This window comes from Elaeis guineensis, chromosome 15 (genome assembly GCF_000442705.2).
Source record: "Elaeis guineensis isolate ETL-2024a chromosome 15, EG11, whole genome shotgun sequence".
NCBI lineage: Eukaryota > Viridiplantae > Streptophyta > Magnoliopsida > Arecales > Arecaceae > Elaeis > Elaeis guineensis.
Window position 1 is genome coordinate 68,242,245 of NC_026007.2, and position 21,996 is coordinate 68,264,240.

Genomic DNA, 21,996 nt, shown 5'->3' on the forward strand with positions numbered 1-21,996 from the left:
GAAGGACAAAAAATCATTTATATTTCTTCTCTCCCTCCCACACAGGCTCTTCCTCTCACAAGCCACCGCTAACTGGAATCTCCCCTCCCACATGTCTCTCTCACATGATACCTAATAGGTGGGGACGTGGGCTCTCTGCTCCCACATAGGTACTCGTTGCTAGCTCTTCCAAAATCCTCCTTTCCAATCCATTTTGCTATAACAAAATTTTACCCTCTATCCTAAATTCAGAATCTCTCTCTTTTTCTTCATAGAAAAAGAGAGATATTGCAGTTGTAATCTCAGTTGTAGAGAGATATTGCATAAGTTTTTAATTTTCGTTATTTTGAATTTTTGTAGGAGATTTGATTGAAAAATCCATTCAATGTAAGGTAATATTATTGATTTGAGGGATGATGTAGGATGAGGGATCATCGTCAATGACGTCATCGCCGCTAAAGTATTTCTCGTTGATGTCCCTCTCATTGACAATGCAGCTGGTGTTGTCGTCGGTGACATGGCTATGAGAGCTAAAGTCCAATGAGAGAGGGGTTGTATCTCACCCATCTCCTCCTCAACTACACCAATCACATCACTGCTGGTGAGTTCGAACACGCCAACACGTCTCTCGAGCATTTCTCGCTTCTTGCTGCTCCTAACAATGACACCATGCAGCACATCGCGTCTTACTTCATGAAGAACCCCACCTGCTGCGTCCTCCGCTCCTGGTCGAGCCTCTACTGCACCCTCCACCCTCCATCGATGGCACCGACCAGGCTGACGATCGAGGCCCTCCTCACCTACCACCACTTCTTCAACCTCTATCCTTTCATCTACCTTGCCTTCCTCATTTCCAACTAGGCCATCCTCAAGGCAACAGAGGGAGAGTGCATAGTCCATGTCGTCGACCTCCACGGCACCCAATAAGCTGTCCTCACCTAGACCCTCTACGCTTCTTCAAGTCCAATAGCAAATTAATTATGTACAATATTAATTTAACTATATACTATATATATATATCATTATGTACAATAACAAATTAACTGTGCATCATATTTTTTTAACTATGTACAGTATTAATTTAACTATGTATAATATTTAGTGATAAATTAATTATATATCATATTAATTTAACTGTGTATAGTGTTCATTTAACTGTGTGTGGTAGCAAATAAACTATGTATCATGTTCATTTAATTATGTACCATATATATATATAACTGTATACAATAGCAAATTAACTTTGTACTATACTTATTTAACTATGTGTAATTTAACTATGTACAATATTCATTTAAATATATGCAGTATTCATTTAACTGTGTACCATATTAATTTAACGATATATCATATTTAGTTAACTATGTACTATATTAATTTAACTATATATAATATTCATTTAACTCTATACAGTGATAAATTAACTACTATATACTATATTAATTTAACTATATATAATATTCATTTAATTATGTGTAGTGATAAATTAACTGTATACTATATTAATTTAACTGTATACCATATTTAGTTAACTACGTACTATATTAATTTAATTATATATAGTGTTCATTTAACTATGTGTGGTGGTAAATTAATTATATACCATATTAATTTAACTGTGTATCATATTTAGTTAAATTTGTATTATATTAATTTAACTGTATACAGTATTCATTTAATTATATACAGTGTTCATTTTATTATGTACCATATTTAGTTAACTGTGTACCATATTTATTTAACTATATGCAGTATTTATTTAACTATATACCATATTTAGTTAACTATGTACCATGTTAATCTAACTATGCACAATGTTCATTTAATTATGTGCAGTCACTACAAGAAAAGAGTATTTTTATGATGAAATTATTTGAGATGCAAAATTTTCATCACCACTAATAGTATTTATGATGAAAAAAATTGATTATAAATAATAAAATATTTATAATAAAAATAATTTTTCATCGTAAATAGTTGCCTATCAGCGGTGGAAAAACTATTACATCGTAAATATGCATTATTTATGATAAATATTTTCATCATAAATAATATATCATTAATTTTAATTTTAAAATTTTAAATATTTATGATGAAAATATTTTTATCATAAATAATTCAAATATTAACAATGAAAAATATTTTTTCATCAGAAATGAGATTATTTCCAATGCAAATATTATCACCATCAATATTTAAAAAAATAAAATAAAAAATAAAAAAAATAAAAATTATAGATTATTTATAATAAAATATTTCATCATAAATAATTGAGTATTTGAGATGAAAAAAATTTTCATCATAAAAACTAGATTATTTAAGATGAAGATATTTTCATCGTAAATAGTTAAAAAATCAAAAATTTAAAAAAAATCAAAAATTAGTCATTATTTATGATGAAAATTTTTTATTATAAATAATTAGTTTTTATGATGAAAATTTTTTTTATCATAAATACTCAATTATTTATGACAAAATATCTTTGTTGCCAATATTTAAAAAAATTAATAATTTTAAAAAATTAAAAGTTACTTATTATGTACGATGAAAATTTTCATCGTAAATAATTAAGTATTTACGATGAAAATTTTATTTTCATCATAAATATTTTTATTTACGATGAAAATATTTTCATCGTCAATATATAAAAAAATTAAAAATTTAAAAAAATTATAAAATTTCTAATTTTGTGTAAAATAACTGTATATATTTTTTGTAGCAGCTGTATACATCTTTTATCCTTTTACATAGTAAAAAAGCAAATGTGAGTTATGATCCAGACTGAACTTTTTGTATGAAAAAATCATATAAAAATGAATGATATTTGCGAATTAGAACGAATAGATCCTTTTGAATGAAATGAGTTATACGTTTATTTGCGACATAAAATTCATCTGTTCATCGCTGTCACTATTACTAGTGATATCAATGAATCTTTCTGATAGAGTGTCTGCCTTAAGCTGCATAAAAAGAGTCTCTTTTCATATAGAAATCATATAGTTAAGCAACATATTCTAACATAATTTTCACGATCTCAAAAGATACAGCATTTTTCGCATCGATCGATACTCAAATGTATCTCTGTAAGAGTTTCAATCATGAAAAGACAAACAATATGGGCACTCATCTTCCTAGTAATGTAAAGCATAAATATGAGCTTGTATTTTATAATACAACTTGTACTATCTGTAGGTCTGCTTTGATTCTAGTTAATTGCTAGATCTTTGATGCTCACATAATTTTTTTTGAATTTTTCAAGCTCGATCCTCACATGCATGCAATATACGAGCTTTTGGACATCTAACTTTCTGTCCCTACTATATCTCCCAAATCTCAATCTTATTGAATTTCTCTTGCGATCTCAAAATTACCATGATATTCTCATACTCTGACTTCTGGAATGAGGACTCCAAGAAGAAGATGAGCTCTTTGAAGATCAAAAATTTTAAAACTATCGATCTCCCATAGTGCCCATTCCATTGTGGAAGGTGAAGAACTGTTCTTATAACAATTATTAGCGACGTAAATTAAACTTTTTATTGTAATTATTTTTTTTTATGTACATAATTTTTTTTAGAGAAAAAAAAATTTTTTGAAAGAAAAATCATAAATTAACTATTTATATAATTTTTTTATTAATAAAAAAATATTTTTTTTGATGAAACTATTTTAAAAAAAAAATTTAGATCAAAAACTTTTTAGATTAAAAAAATTAATTTTATTTTTCATCACTAATATTTTTTTAATATCATTTTTTTGTTAAATTTTTTGAATGAAAATTTTTTTTTGAAAAAAATTCAAAATTAATTTTTTATAAATTTATTATTTGAAAGATATTTAATTATTAGCGACGTCAAATAAATTTTCATCATAAATAGTCTTTAATTTTTTATAATTTTTTTTATGAAAATATATTTATGATGTAAATTTATATTTCATCAGTAACCATATTTTAAAAATATTATTTTAATCAATTTTTGTGAATAAAAAATTTATCAATGAAAAAATATTTTTTTATTAGCAATGAAAAAGATTTTTGTTGAAAAAACTACTTCAAAAATAATTTTTTTGAAGAAAAATTTGTTAGAGAAAAATAAAATTTTTGAATGGTATTTATTAGCGATAGAAACTATATTTCCATCGCGAATATGCTTATTAACAATGAAAATTTTTGATTCTATTGTCAATAATTTATTTTTGGATGAAATTTTTTTAGAGCAAAAAATTTTTTTAGTGAGAAAATTTTTTGACGAAAATTATTGACGATGAAAATTAATTTACGTCACTAATAATAGTATTAATGATGAAAATTTTTGTCACTAATAGTTCTTTATTTAATTCACTTCAAGTCGGCGTCCCTTCTACCGTCGGCGACCGCAAAACCCTTCTCTTCCTCTCTTTACGAGCTCTCCTCCCCTTTTTTCCCGCAAAACCCTCCTCTCCCCCCGCTCCCTTCGAGCTCTCCCTCTCCCTCTCCGGCTCCACCGTTGCTTCCATCGGTCATCACGGACGATGCCTCTCTGGCTTCACCGTCGCTCACCGTCGCTTCCCCCGTAGGAATGATCTGCCATCATATTTTTTTTGGTTGATCGGGCCACCGGTGAGCGATGTTCGGTGCCATAGCACGGAGCCGCCGATGGGGGGGTGGGAGGGGGAGGGGGTTCGATCATGGGGAAGGAGGGCCGTGGCGTGTGAAGGAGCGATGCCATTGGGGGTAGGGGGAGGCCGTGGGGTTCGCCGGGTAGGGAAAAGAGAGGGGGTGGGTCACAGGGTTCCGACAGGTGACGATGGGGTGCGGGTGCAGGAGCCGGGGGTTGGGGGGATGGCGACAGGGGTTGGGGGGATGGCGACAGGTCGAAAGAGGTTTGGGTGCCATAGGACTGGGGGGATGGCGACACAAGGGGCCGTGGGGCCTGATGGCCGGAGGGCAGAAGGGGTTGTGGGGGGCCGAGGGTTGGAGTGCGGAGGGGCTTTCATGGGGTGGCGGTGGGCGGCATGCGGGTCGAGGGGCCGAAGGGCAGAGGGGGTGGCACAACGAGCAAGGCGAGGCCGTGGGTGGCACGTCGGAGGGGAGTGGGTGTGGCTCGGCTGTCGGTGAAGGAAGGTCGATCGAGGTAGAGAAGAAGGAAGGGAGAAACGAGAAGAAAAAAAAGTAAAAAAATTTAAAAATAATCAAATATTAATCAAATATTTTATTATTTGATTAATAATAATTCGGATCAGATCTGATGCTGCGGGAGCAGGGGTCATAGGTGCTGAGTCTGGGCGGCGTGGGGTGGGTGACGGCGGCAGCATTGTGAGAGCAGGGGTCAAGTTCGAGCGGCGTGGGATGGGTGATGTCACCGGTGCCATGGGAGCGGGGTTCACAGGGGTAGGGGTCGAGTTCGGATGGCATAGGGTAGGTGACGGCGATGGCACCATGGGGGGTAGGTCAGGCCACAGGTGGATGATGTTTAGGAAAAAATAATTTTTAGAAAAAAATATTTAGGATAAAATATATTTTGGAGAAAAATAATTGCTAAAAAAAATATTTAAAAAAATATTTAGAAAAAAATATTTAAAAATATTATTTATTATATATATATATATATATATATATATATATATATATATATATATATATATAAGTTAAAACATGGATTGGATCGGGATCGGGAGAGAGGGGGGTTAATCGATCCGATCCCAATCGGGTCGACTTTGGGCCGGATCTAAAGCCCAGTCCGATGGGCATTCTAGCGGCCCAACCCACTTCCAACGCCATTTGCGAGATTGCCTTCATGGTGCTACTTTTGGTGAATTTGGAAGATAAAGGAGAGGGAGTGGAGGATATTCGGCGCAAGATTGGGTTTCATATTATAATTTTACGTTAATATTATTTTGTATGCTTAAGTATTTATAGTTTATTTTATATTTATTGCATAAATTTTTTAGTATTACTGTTAAAATTTATAAATTTTTTATTGTTCCACTAGCACAATGCATATTACTTTTGCTTATTATAATTTAATTATTTTGTATACTGTTTTGTATGCTTTTGCTTATTGTAATTAAATATAGAGAATATTTCTATTTTAGAGAAAACTCTACTAAAATTTTTTATGAAAAATTTTCAATACAGAGTTACTTTTTTTTTATAAATTAAAATTTTATCTCTAAATGTATGTTCAGAGATAGTAGTTAAATTGCATTGAGCAGTAGATTCTCATTCAAGAGTCGATCTTGATCGAGATCGACTCTTAGATGTTTCATATTTGAATTTTTTAAAAAAATAATAATCTTATTATTGTTGATATTTTATTTCATTATGTGGTTGTCAGTAGTTATCTGTCTACTATTCTTCAGATATATGATGAATAGGGTGCGTAGGCACCATATTCACATCGTATATTTGGAGAACTATGGGGAGATACTACTAAAAATTTTATAATAATAAAATAAAATATCGATTAATAACAATAATAAGATTATTATTTTTTTGAAAGAGATAGGACCACGTCTGTTAGTAATGATTTGAAATGGATAGGATCATATATTTTTGCTTCATTACTCTCCACACTTGTGTTCTTTAATGCATGCTGTTTTGTATAAAATGATCCGTGTCTGGAGGAATGAGATTTCACATGTATGTGACCCCGATCGAAAGGTTAACCACTATACATTCTGTATCATTGGAAGAATAAGATTTCACACAAGGGAGCCTGAGATGCAACGATAGATCCAGAATAGTGGGATTGCTACGATAGGATATGAAGGAGAAAAAAGATTGAATATTATAGTGTACTGATAGATATCATAGAACTGAAATATGGATCCAGTAATTCTGTATTTTTATTTCAGTGTGAATGGTGGGATATTAGCAATAAAAAGATCGATATTCATATCGATCCACACTTTATTAATATAAACTTTGCACGAACATGATACCAGAATGAGCCGTATATATTAGCAATTCAAGCGAAACAAGTAATATATTTGAAGGATCTAAAATATCGAGGTAATTAGCATGTCGTATAAAGAATAACACTTAGAGACGTATATGATATACTAACCTATCTAAAGATGAATGAAAATTCAGATTTACATGAAGAGGAAGTTTTTCAAGAGGAAGAATAAATATTAGCCGAGCTTCTTGTTGATGAAGAACTTGTAACAGCTCTTTTAAATAGGGCTAATCTGCCGTCCAATAAAATTAAAGTGATTTTGTATTTAATCTTGATGAGTCAGAGGACGACGATCAGTTCATAAATGATGATGAGATAGAAAATGATACATTATCGATTATTGTGATTCGGAGGAGGACCTACATATCGAGAAAAATACGAATATTGATAAGTAGATCTATATTCTTTGTTGAATCTTCTCTTGCAATAATGGTATGCGATATAATTCTATTCATTAGAATGTAATTTATTTTTTGCTATTATTGTTCAATATTATATTCATTTATATGTCAAGAATTATGGGTATGACACCAGGAGACAGACGACGACGTTCACGTTTGCAGTCTACCCATAAGACTGAGGCATCTTCACCCATTTCCACTACCACACCAGCTCCATCACTAGAGAGTCCTATACTGACAGATCTGAATGAGGCAAATCCGATTGAGACAGGTCCCAGTGATATTATTATATTTTTTTATAATAAAATTTAATTTTTTTTATTTGGATAGCTATCATACTAATAATTTATTTATTGTTGTTTCAAACCAGTTTCCATCGTTGGTGAGGCAAGGGTGAGGTCCATCAAAGAACCTCACTCTAGAGTATTGGATATGTGAGTATTTGGGACAGCGTCTCTGTATTGAGATACCACCCGACTACACCAGGTCCATTAGGGGATGGTGCAAGCCGTGGCAGATCGAGCTGGGCATCATATATCGCAGTTATGCCCACATGATGCTTTTCGATTGGCGTCACGTTGTACGGACTCAGAGAGAGATTTTTTATATCCAATTACAGATAAAATAAATTATATTATGAATATTTAATTAGTACGATATTCTTCTAATATTTGCTATTGGCAGGGTGTATTTGATATTATTGATTTTGAAGAGGATCGCATGCGGTGAGCTATGGACGCTCATTTATATTTGCATTTCAAGGAGTATCACCACCGCATCCATTAGTATTGGTACCATATGATATAGGATCATAGGGTGGAAGCAGCGCAGCAGCGGCCCTATGACAGTATCACTATGGATGATTGGGCTCTCATATGCCGGTATTACGAGGATCCGGCATGTCAGATTATACATCCAAACCTATTTTTTTTTAGAGTTTAATGATTGAATCATTTATTCTTAAATTTAGTTTGTTACCTACTAATTTGACTGCTAACTGTATAGAGACGATATGCCTAGAACAGCGTGAATCAGACGAGATAGACCGTATCACATTATGGGGGTTCGAGGTCGTTTCCTCGTCATATGGAGCAGATGGTAAGTAATTTCTAATTAATATATTTTAACTCTCTAATTATTTAAAAAAATTTAATTAATTATTTTTAAATTACAGAGAGATACAGAGAGTGGCAAGCTTTCTAGTAGGATCAATATCTATTAGCGGACCCACCAGCGATGGTCAGGAGAGTGGACGACAGAGAGCCAGGAGTTTTTTGTAAGTTTTTTCAATTATTTTTTTCATTCACGATTTGATTTTCAATATGAAATTAAAATAGCTATAATTTTAATTTTCAGGATTGTATGATAAGCATCAGATCTCAGCCTACCCCTGAGGGCTCGATCACACTCACAAATGACGAGATCTGTGATCAAATACTAAGTACGAGATCCTATTATGTTAGGGGTCTAGGGCATGGGATCAGTACTCCCTCATCCTCACATTCATCCAGGACTGACATCCATGCTGTCTGCGATGCTCGGCTGGCGAAGGTGCAGAGGCAGGCTACTGAGCATCGATAGCGGACTGAGCAACGAGCTGATGAGTTGGCTGCATGTGTCGACGAGTATTAGCTGCTCCAGATCCAGATGATGGAGTTGACAGCGCAGATGAAGCGGATGATGCAGTTGATGAGGCAGCAACAGGCCGATCTGAGCTCTTCTAAGCGCTTCTCTTCCCCAGTTCGTTTCCCTTCTGCGGATGCCGATACTTGACGGCCTCTTCATGTAGCTTTTTATTTTTATTTCAGACCTCTTATAATTTTAATTTAATATAATAAAATGATAAAATTTATCTATAAATTTATTATTTAATTTTATTATTTAATTTTATATTTTTAATTTATAAAAAATATTATAAATATAAATTAAAAATATATATTCATAATTTTTTTTAAAAAAATATGTGTAAATTTTTAGCGATGAAATTATTTTCAATAAAATATTGATTGCTAAAAAAAGTATTAGCAACGAAAAAATTGATCGTAAATAATTTTTTGAATAAGTTTAAAAATAATAAAATTTTATATTAAATTAATAACGATGAAAATACTTTCATCATAAATAATCGATAATTTGTTAGCGATAAAAATTTACATCAAAATTTATCATATTTATGATGAAATATTTATGTTGCTAATATTTTTTTAAATTTAAATTTTATAAAAATTTTTAATTAAATTAATTATGATGAAAGTGATTCATCGTAAATAATTATTTTTTATTAGCAACGTAGTATTTCATCATAAATTACTTTTTTATACGACTAAAATTTTTTACCGTAAATAGTTTTCAAAAAAAAAATTTAATGATGAAAATTTTTGATCGATAATATCTATTATTGATGATAAAAATTTTTTCATCATAAAAAATTATCAACGATATCATTATTTACGACTAAATATTAGCGACGATAATTTCATCGCTAATAACTATTACCTATGAAAATTGATTATTAGCAATGAATTTTTTGCTTCGCTAATACCCTGATCTGCTGTAGTGAATATTTATTTAACTGTATACCATATTAATTTAACTGTATACTATATTTAGTTAACTATGTACTATGTTAATTTAATTGTATGCAATATTCATTTAACTATGTGTAGTGGCAAATTAACTATGTATCATGTTAATTTAACTCTGTACTATATTTAGTTAACTTTGTATAATATTAATTTAACTATATACAATGTTCCTTTAACTGTGTACAGTAGCAAATTAACTGTGTATCATATTAATTTAATTATGTACGGTGTTCATTTAACTGTGTGTAGTGACAAATTAACTATGTATCATATTAATTTAACTATATATCATATATGTATAACTGTATATAATAGCAAATTAATTATATACCATATTTATTTAACTATGTACAGTTAACTGTGCACAATATTCATTTAACTATATGTAATGTTCATTTAACTATGTACTATATTAATTTAACTGTATACCATCTTTAGTTAACTATATACCATATTAATTTAACTATATACGATATTCATTTAACTATGTATAGTGATAAATTAACTATGTATAGTGATAAATTAACTATATACTATATTAATTTAATTATATATAATATTTATTTAATTGTGTGTAGTGATAAATTAATTATGTACTATAATTTCTGATACAGTCGAAAAATTCAGATTTCCTCATTTCCAAACTAGACTATAATTTTCGGCCACCCTCTTCCTCCTATCTTGATCGGATGTCGGTGGATCCTCCAAGCGGTGGCCTACCTTGACCCTGGACAAGTTTTTTCCCCGGATCTCCAGAAGACGGCATTGGATCACCAACACCGGCATTCGCTGCTGCGATGACAAGCTTCTTCTAAATTCATCATCATCTTGATAATTTAGTTCATTTAAACTTCTTGTCCATTCTCTTTATTCCATTTCATGTTGCAGAGGTTTCCTTATCCCTCAACGAAGGTTTTGCTACAGCTCACATCTCTGTTGCAAGACCAAACCTGACCCTCTGTAATCCGAACATAACCGAACAATCCATGGCCCTGCATCCATGACTTTTTCCCTTTTGGTCTGGCAAGTCAGCCGAACCCACTAGTGGACAAAAAACCATAGACCATGGTTGAAGCAACGGCTGTCGTAGTAATATCATAACTGCCATAATATCCACATCGGCAAAAAAAATACCAATAATCACATAAACAACAGAAATACTGGAGTCTCTCGCTATACAGACACTAAAAAAAGCAGCCATAGGTTCATATGATTGAAATATAATACTCCTAATTCAGAATCTCCACAAAAGTTCAAAATAAAACACCTTATTCTATGATGTAACTGTGATGTTATCTCACCATTGATGACAATTATTATTGCAATTATAGCTGATGGTAATGTTATCGTAGTCCACAAAATATTCAATCAAAAATTAGATGGAGATGCAATCTTAAAGAGGACCCATTTGATGGGAATTATGCATTTTTTTTTTTATTTTAGTAAAAATTATGCATCTATTCTTATGAAAATTAATATAGAGGGGGAAAGAAGCACCACTGAACATACAAAGTTCATCGGATTCGCATGAAAGCTGCATGCCCCCAAAGAAAAATAAATTCATTACAACCAGCTATAATCCAAGGATCCGCTTGCATGTCTACATTTGGAGCACCACCAAGCAGCAGTACCATCTAAAAGAACTTCTTGCGGAAGTGCTTCTTGGGTTCTTTGTGTTCTTGAAGATTTTTTTTTTTCAAAAAAAAGAAATCTTCACACTCACGGAACCGAGGTTAGATCATTAAAAGGTGGAATTTTTTGGACAAAAAAAAAGGATCTTCGATTAATTACATTCCATCCGCCTTCTCCTCCCGGGATAACCGCCCGTACCCGCTAACCTCACCACCTTCGCCGCTGATGACGTCAAGAACGAAGAAAAGATGAGAGGGATGCATGCTGGGCCACGTACGGGAAGCGGAGCCACTGCCTTCGCCGCCAACCTCGGCAACTCGCCGTCGTCATTCGTAGCCTCCAGCATCGTCTTCGCCGAGAAGTGCTCCATCGACACTATCCCCAACGCCTCGTTCCCCTCCACCTCCATCTCTCTCCCCCTCTGCCTCTGAAAATTATAATTGAAAAAGTTAAAAAAGAAATCCATTTAACCAACTGCGGAAGGCGATTAGATCAGCCAAAGGATATGTTGGGTATTTTTTAAAATAAAATGGCGTCAAAAAGGTATCTCATCATCACGGTGGCTTAAAGAAAATGCTCTAGTTCTCTACTGTATACCATATGATGCGATGCATAGCCCATCATCATTATGCGATGGACAATCACAAATGGATACACGTTCGTTGCATGCGTCATATACGATCATCCATCCACGATAGTAAATTTAGATTTTGATCAACAAAATTTTTTTATTAAAATAATATCAAAAAAAGATCAAAATTAAATTTTCATTTAGAATTTGCATGAAGTCTATCCGAATACATCCATATGATGCACAAAAGAATCCGTGCGGTCTAAAAGGAGAGACAGTAAATTTAAATTTTAATCAATAGAAATTTTTTGTTAGAGTGGTGTCAAAAAAAAATCAAGAATTAAATTTTCGTTTAAAATTTGTATGCAGTCTACCTGAATACGTTCACAAGCATCATTATTTATTGGTGATCCATTTGGATACTATATATATTAGGGCATTAATCAGTCATAGATAATAGATTTCGTCGGAAAGAGAGCAGCATGCAGAATTATACCAGGGATCCTTGGTATTCAACCGGCGCTCAGTGCAGAAAGAATCATGAGAAGTCGCCGCGTTTTCAGCATTACCATCCCACGCTTGCTCCGTAACTTGGTTTAGCCCTGCCCTCTTCTTGCTAAATGGAGCCATGCTCACTGTTGCTCTCACATAGAAGTTACCATACATGCATGCCATCGATCGCCCTGAAATAGGTCAAGTAGAGAATGCGTTCATATGTTTATAAGTAGGGGTGTAAAAATTTCATTCCAACCACCTAAACCATCTAATCTGTTTCGAATCGAACCAAATATAATAGTTTGATGGTTTAACTGGTTCGATGTGGTTGAATAAAATAAAAAAACTGATATTTCATTTTGCTTGTTGCTTTATTGATTAATATGATCTGCTGAAACCAAACCGGCAAATTGATATTTAAATTTATTATTTTATATATTTATATATACACTTATTTATATGCTTCATATATTTATGTATACACTGATGTTACATATTTGTTCCAAGTTGGACTATTATTTTATATGAATTAAGAATCTGAAATATTGATTTGATCGTATTTCAATCTAACTTGAATTAAATTTGATTTGATTATGACATAATAAAGAACAAAAAATAAAAACTAAATCGACCAATCCATTTAAACTAAAAATCATTCAAACCATTTTAATACTTGAAAAAGCTATATGAATAAATCGAATTGATACAAAATGGAATTGAAAAAACTCATTATATTTTGTCAAATATTTGATTTTAGTAACCTCTTAAACCAAAATGTTGGTTCAGTTTGAAAAAATCACTTAAAATTGAACCGATTGAACCCATTTTAGCCCTATTTATAAAACAAGCCTCCAAAAGATATTTTAATCTTTTTACTATTTATTTATTTCTGATCGTCAGATTAAATATAGATTATTCAGATTTTAATCGGTTAAAATCTCAATATGCATGGTTGATGCAGTAAATATTTCAAAGATTAAAATTATTTCATGCTACAATTAATTTTTTTTTTTGAAAAAACCTTCTCTGTGGGTCACCGAAGCAGAAGTGGTGCGGAAAGCCACGAGCATCAGGGTGGGGGCGGCCACGAGCGCGAGTTGTGGGGGGGAGGGGGGCTATTGGCACGGATAAGCCATGAGCTATCGGGGGGGGACTGTGAGTGAGGGTGTGGGAGTAGAGGGTGGGGGGGGAGGAGCCACGAGTATTGGGAGAGGGGAGACCAAGAGCGAAGGAGCCGCAGCTATAAGCAAGGGGCCGAGGGGGCGCGGAGGAACCACAAGTAGCGTCGGATGGGGGATGGGTGCGGAGAAATCATGAACAGACAAAAAAGAAGAAAAAATAATAAAAATTATTTTTAAAGATAATAAAATATATAAAAAATATAATATATAATATTTTAAATATTTTTTATAATAAATATTATAAAAAAGTATTATAGTAAAATTCAAACTTGTAAACAGTAAGATTTGCAACCCGACTCCACTCCACTCCACAGGCCTCTCTAACTAGCTTTGCAAGAACAAAAGGGTTCCGCTGCACAAAAGCGAGAATGGATGGAGAGGAAGGAAGAAAAAAGAAGGGAGAAGAATGGTAGGGGGAGCGAAGATCGGAAACCTTGCTAAAACCCTCTCTCTTAATTTCTCATAGCTTCTATCTGAAAATGAGCAATACTTTCAAGCTTTGATATTTTAAAGAGTAAATTATAGGAACAGTTTCTCAACTTTAGTCCAATTCTACTTATATCCTCTTAACACTAAAACATATCAAATTGGATCTTCAAATTTTCAAGATATTCCAATGTGATTCTACCATATACCTCTATTAATGAAATATACCATTATTTTGTAAAATAACCAAACTATCTTTATTCTCATCTCCTTCCTCTTTCCTCTTCCATTGCTACCCTTCTCTACCTCTGGTGCCAATGTCTCTCCTCCCTCCTTCCCCATTCTCTCCTTCCTCATCTCTTTCTCTTCATTGTCCTCCTACTCCAAACCCGTTCATGAGCCTTCTTTCTCCACAGTAACTCCCTCTATCTCTGTCCATTTCTCGTCAGCAATCCTCATTTTTTTTTCTCCTCTTCTACTTCTCCTCCTCTAAAGCCTATTTGTGAGTCTTCTCCCTCCATAGTGACTCCCTCTACTTTCACCTATCATGCCGACGAACTCTTCTTCTCCCTACTTCTTTTTCTCCTTTTCTACTTCTCCTCCTCCAAACCCATCTATATTCCTCTTCACGATGGCTCTCACGACCTCAGTTCTTTTCTCACGGTCAACTTCTTTTTCTCCCTCCTCTTTTTTTTCTTTTTTCTCCCCTTCCACTCTCCTCCAAGCCTACTCATGTCCTCCTCCGCAGGCTTCCACCACCTCCACCCTTACATCATGGTGACCTCGATCTCTTCTCCTTCCTCATCATCCATATTTTTCTCTCTTCCTCCTCCAAACTCACCTATGACCTCTCCTTCCCTCTCCTCTTTCTTTTCGCCCACTTTTTCTCTCTTCCTTTAACCCACTCATAACCCTTTCTCTATAGTAAATCCCTTCGCCTCTGCCCTTCCTTGCCGGCAGCAATGGTAGATATAGGTAAGTAAATGTGAGGTTAATTGACCCACAAAAAAATAAAAAATATTAGATATATATATATATAGAAAAAATTAAAATTGACCCTATTAATTTTATGAATTGACCCATATCTCATGTAAAATTTTAAAGAAATAAAGATAAAAAAATACGACATTAAAAGAATAATTATAACCTATAATCTCTCTCTCATACCACTTTGACCTCTCTTCCTTTCTCTTCTTCTTTTTCTTTCTTTATTAATTTTTTAATAATAATTTTTTATTAATTATTTTTTTATTTATCTTTTAATATCACATCCCAACTCCATTCGATCACCTTTTATATTGAAATCCCATATTAACTTATTTTTTATATCCTAGAAGGACCACATCAAAAGATGACAAAATAATTACGACTTACATTCTCTCTTTAATGACTCACAAATCCCACCTCTCTCTCCCTCTCTTATACTACTTTGACCTCTTTTCCATCTCTTATTCTTTCTCTTTTTTTATTTATTTTAAAAATTTTTCTACTTATCTTTTGATATCCCATTCCAATCTTATAGTCTCCATCCATCCATCCATCCTTTACACTTAAACCCCACATCAATTTATTTTTGATACTTTTAATGAATCCAAATATAATTTAAAATCATATGTTCTTCTCGTTTCTCTTCTCAACCTAAATTAGATGTCTCTTTTTACTTCTTTTTTTTGTAACACTCTTTTAATTTTTTCTGTCTTCTCATTTTTTTCACTCATATTAAATATATATAATTAAAATAATTTTTGATTAATTATTATAATTTTAATATTTAATAATGATATTCATTTATAATATTTTATTATAAAAATATTTAAAATATTACATATTATCATTTTTATATATTTTATTATTTTTTTAAAATAATATTTTTTATTATTTTTTTTTCTTTCTTTATCTACAACTCTTTCGCTTCTTTTATTATATCGACTCCACAAAAATAAAATTTTTGAATCCGCCATTGACCAACCTCTTTCTCTCTCATTTTCTTCCTCTTCACCTATTTTTCCTCATCATTTTTCTTATAACTCCACCCGAGAAAAAATATTTTCATCTATTAAATTAAAAAACTATCACTGTTTGTCAGTAAGTAAATAATAAATTCATATTAAAATATTTTAAAAATTAAAAAAATTATTTTAATATATTTTTAAAATCAAAAAAATATAAATAAAATTAAATTAAAATTGAAAAAATATTTTTATAATTTATTCTATTTTAAAATCTGAAATTATCAAATCATCTCCTCCCAAACCAAACACAGCCCATCAAATGCAGTCTTTTACCAAAAAAAAAATGCATGCAGTCCATTAGCAAAACAAAGATTCACCAAATTTATACCTCCGTAGAGATGGGAGTTCAGATTCCACCTAATAGATCAAGAGTCCCACGCACAACATCGCATGTCTAGAGCTAGCTGCTAGCTCCCTTGCAGTCGAGCAGCATCTTTGACATCATCTCTTCCCAAACCAAGTGCCTCTTATATCATAACCCAGGCTTGGGCTACACGCTGTAACATAACGATGTCCAATTACAGTGCCCACGAGTCATATTTTCAATCAATCTGGAGACGAGTTCAGCAGACCATCACAATGCGCAAACCGATTTCAGAACGAATCTTAAGACAATGTACGGCAAAGAAAATGAACAATAAACCCTTGAGAAGAGAAGAAGAGACAACCCACAGAGAGGGCACGGCGAACCCATAAGCTATCATTTTGAAACCAATAAACATCGTCCATCATATTTCAACTCTCACCAGCGTTCACACATGATTGCTATCAGCTTAACTTTCCATGTCCTAGCGAAACATCCCACCAAAGCGATACCAGGGCTCTTACGACCAGTTCAAAATTTGAAATCAAGCCAAACCACACCAACAGTAAAAAATGAAATTGGTTTCACCACACCACCATGAATGAAAATATCACAGGTAGTCCAAAATACTACTTTATTTTAATACTAAAAAGCATCCAAAATAACAACGGGTGCGTCAAATGGCAGCAAACATCCCAGCCCTACACGCAAAACACCAACTCAAAGTAGCATTTAAAAAGAAAAAATTAACACCCTCGACAGTTTTAACTTAAATAGTAGAAGAAAATTAACCTGAAACACTGCCACCGCCGGTCAAGCACCCAATTCTGCATCCAGACTCCAGATACTGTGGAAATGTGACGGCAAGGGCATACCACGCTACAACTGCTACGGACTCCAACCCACAACAATTCGGAGAACTCCTCGGTTCATTTCTTCTTTTGTGCCGCTTTGGTTATCTTGGCTCCAGTAGGATCCTTTTTCTCCACACTCTTGATGACACCCACAGCGACCGTCTGCCTCATGTCTCTGACAGCAAACCTACCCAGAGGAGAGTACTCAGAGAAGGTCTCCACCACCATTGGCTTGGTCGGAATCATCTTAACAAACCCTGCATCTCCATTCTTCAAGAATTTGGGCTCCTTTTCCAGCTCCTTACCAGACCGACGATCAATCTTGCTCAAAAGCTCCGAAAACTTGACAGCGATGTGAGAAGTGTGACAGTCTAAAACTGGGGCATAACCATTACCAATCTGGCCTGGGTGGTTCATGATAATGACCTGAGAGGTGAAGCTAGCAGCCTCCTTTGCTGGGTCATCCTTGGAGTTTGAAGCAACATAACCACGCTTCAGATCCTTGACAGCAACATTCTTAACGTTGAAGCCAACATTGTCCCCAGGAAGAGCCTCCTGGAGAGCCTCATGATGCATCTCCACAGATTTTACTTCAGTTGTCAGTCCTGAGGGTCCAAAAGTCACAACCATACCAGGCCTAAGGATTCCGGTCTCCACACGACCAACAGGGACAGTGCCAATGCCTCCAATCTTGTAGACATCCTGCAGCGGAAGACGGAGGGGCTTGTCTGATGGACGCTTGGGCTCCTGGATCATATCAAGTGCTTCCAGGAGAGTGGGGCCCTTGTACCAGTCAAGGTTGGTGGACCTCTCGATCATGTTATCTCCTTCAAAACCAGAGATTGGCACGAAGGGGATCTTATCGGGATTGTAACCAACCTTCTTCAGATAAGACGAGACCTCCTTCACAATCTCATCATACCTTGCTTTTGAGTATTTGGGTGTCGTGGCATCCATCTATCAACATCATAATCAGCACAAATTAGTTAACAATGATTAAAAAAAGCAAGCATCGGTAGATGAGATTACACAGTGCATGGTTACCTTGTTACAGCAACAGATCATCTGCCTGACTCCAAGAGTGAAGGCAAGAAGAGCATGCTCACGAGTCTGGCCATCCTTTGAAATTCCTGCTTCAAAACCACCAGTGGTGGAATCAATAATGAGGACAGCACAGTCAGCCTGAGAAGTTCCCGTTATCATGTTCTTAATGAAATCACGATGGCCAGGAGCATCAATCACAGTGCAGTAGTATTTTGTGGTCTCGAACTTCCAGAGAGCAATATCGATGGTGATACCACGCTCACGCTCGGCTTTCAACTTGTCAAGCACCCAGGCATACTTGAAAGACCTTTTGTTCATCTCAGCAGCTTCTTTCTCAAACCTCTCGATCACACGCTTGTCAATACCACCAAGCTTGTAGATAAGGTGTCCAGTTGTAGTTGATTTCCCAGAATCGACATGGCCAATGATCACAATGTTAATGTGAACCTTCGCCTTTCCCATTGCTACTTTCTGGTGAATCTACGATCTAGAAGAAAGAGAAATTTTCGTGAGTCTAAAGATCAAATTCCGACATCAAAAAATATTCCAAGAATATAAACAAATAATAATGTTACAAAAACAATTAGAAGCCTGAATCACAATGTCCAGCTTAGTCACAATCAACAAATACATTAGTCTCAACAACAACATACACGTACAATACCATGAGAGCAAAATGAAGCTGTGATACAGCAGTAATATAATTATCATCTAGAACACAAAGTTCAGCTTTTGGACAATCAATAGAGTGTATCCTAAGACCCAGACTTTACACTATATGATTAATTTGGCGCTTTTTGTTCAAATTTCCATTTTACTTATCAAAAATTATTTCAAGAAAAGATTTACAGATTAAAGTATCGGTGCTTCATTAACTTGAAATCCTGTGTGTCAACAAGCATAGAGATAATCAGTTTCCAACAAGGATTCCTTGCTTAAACATAACCAATTAGATATAGAAGTCCTAAAATCTTAACGCCTTTAGCTTCAGTCTTGGATCATGCTTTGCATTATGTCTGGAAAATAATATGCTAAAAACTGCTTATATACTTTCCTTTTTCCCCTTGTAATCCATCATGGTATGTCAATTCAACTTCATTGACTCCCAGAGTGGCAAAATTAAAGTTCCAAAGAGTAATATAATTTTTTAAATCAATAAAAAGAACTTTTCAAAATAAAATATTTCACCAGAGTAGCTATAAATGCTCTGAAGAACCTCAAACTAAGAGATATCACAAAGATATAAAAATGATAGATGCCACGCAATAATGGAAGAGAAAAGTAGAAAAGTAGAGATCTAAGTAGATACAACTTTTTTACAAAAAAAATAATATTAATGCATAATTATCTATGAAGGTTTCCAAAAAAAAAAGGGGGGAAATATTTCCTCCAGGTTTATTGCTCGGAATGACTATCAAGCGAACAAAAATTGGTAGCATAACCATGAATTCATTTTTTCTTTCTGTGATTTAAATTACATAGAACCAACACTATGTGTAACTGGCAAGGGTATCGATGTTTAAATGCTAGTGGAAAGTAAGATGTAAGAACTAGTAGAAACATTCAGAGGAAACTCTAAACAATACCAACAGCACTGCCTGTTACAGATAATGGAAAATAATCCAAGCAGGATTTCCAATTAGCATTCGGCTGTTTACACAAGGATAAATAGGGCAAATATGGCATCAACAGTTCTTAGGGAACCTCTAAAAAGTTGTTAAATAACAGGCATCACAGAAATCAAGCTCCCAACTGGGAAATCAGACATGTAAAAGACTGACATGACCTGATATCAAATATAGCTAGTCTACTATGCAAATCAGTGACAAATAAATATAGATGCAAATAATGGGCTAACAAGTAGCATCCAAATCATGTTACCGTTCGGTGACTAGGGAAATGGACATAATTAGAGACCGCCCTTTCAAGCTACAAATCCTACTTTTCAATCACTTGGAGGAGTGAAAGAACATGGGTGGAATGCCTAATTGATGCACCCCCTACTATTATCTCTTTAAGTTAACCATTATGTCCTTATTAGCAGAAAGTTAAGAAAAAAAAATCCCAAACAATCAAAGAAGCAAAATATAAACAAACGAAGAAAAAAAAAAAATCCAACATCAGATCTATCCCCTGGTACCGATCTTTAACTTTTCATAATCTACTGGAAGTATTCTTAAAAAGGTATTATATATCACCTCAGGTCGTACCAGAAGTTTTCTAGGATTGATCGTAGAGATCGAACAATAATAATAATAATAATAATAAGTTCCTTTCCCAAATTATAACATATGCGAACCAAAAATAACATATGAAAAACACTGAAATCTCCAAGAAGACTTCATAGGGTTCATCATATAGATCGGATAGATAACTTCAGAGAATCAAACCACAAAACCATCGGAAAAACAAGCCAATCATTGATCAAAGAAGGGCCCAACTAAAGGAAAAGCACAAGAGTCCGAGGATAAGATATCGCACCCAAGGGAATTCGAGTGTGGTAAGGGAGAGAGGTAGAGGGGATCGGCGGCCGCTTCCACTCCTCTGATAGATGGGTCGCGATGAAGAAGAAAAAACCCTTGCGCAATTAGGCCAATTTTATCGAAGACGCGATTACGCAATTGCCCTTAGGGTTTCGCCGGATTAATATGGGCAATTTCGTCTTTTCGTGGGCAACGCCACTAAAGGTGGCGATTTTGGCAGTGCGGCTGTGCGGGTCCCTGAATTTCTGATGGGGTTTACGCAAGTGATTGTGAGCGAATCAAAACCGTTGGATCCTGATTGTCGTGTTTGCATTGCATTTTAGATTTAAGAACGATGCTTACATCTTGTGCCAAAAACGTAGCTGATGTGAGGCATAACATAAAGGTGGCTGTGATTTCATGATTTTAAACTCAATTTCCATATTAGATTTTACTATATATTTTTTTTTTTCTTGATTTTTTTTTTTTTCTTGGTGCATTCACTTCCAAGGGCTCGCTCCATCTATATAATTTTTTCTCAAGATTGCCGAATGGTATATTTGGTAAAAATATCGAATGTTTATATTGATATGGCCGAAAATTGACTTTCCTATCATAAGTCAATCCATGGCAAGGAGTTTTAAATGGATTTGAATTCTAAGTGCATTCAAAATGAATGATTACAACTTCTTCATTAAGAGAATCTATATAAGGAAGTATAGCTCACTATGAAAGAATGATTATAGTTTACAAAGAAATATAGTTATTGCTCATAAGAAAAGATGGTTGTGGCTCATATGGAAAGATGGTTATAATTTATTTCTTATTTTCTGTCTCAAATTTTAATAGCACCACACTTCCTCTTCCTCTTTTGTATAAATAAATAGGGCAAGGGAGAGGCTCTCAAGCTCTTATAGCTCAAGGTGCTGTTTGATATATCACTGGTGATGTAATCATTGGAGTGATGTGATCTTCGGGATGATATGAATACTGAGTTGATGTGCAAATACTAGAATGATATGTGATCATCATATTTGGTATATCACTGAAATATCACTAGAAATAAAATTTTACTGTATGTGGTATATCACCAAATAGTGATAGTAATA

At 34.1% G+C, this 21,996-nt stretch overlaps 1 protein-coding gene across 1 annotated transcript; it reads right to left on the reverse strand.

Annotated features, from left to right (window-relative positions):
• Positions 1-17,144: 17,144 nt before the first annotated feature.
• LOC105058399 (elongation factor 1-alpha) lies at positions 17,145-21,027 on the reverse strand. The gene is made up of 3 exons (XM_010941323.4): positions 20,907-21,027; positions 18,426-18,912; positions 17,145-18,338 (listed from the first exon to the last, which is right to left on the reverse strand). Exons 2-3 carry the CDS (start codon positions 18,885-18,887, stop codon positions 17,457-17,459), a joined length of 1,344 nt encoding a protein of 447 aa, XP_010939625.1. The 5' UTR covers positions 18,888-18,912; positions 20,907-21,027; the 3' UTR covers positions 17,145-17,456.
• Positions 21,028-21,996: the final 969 nt, after the last annotated feature.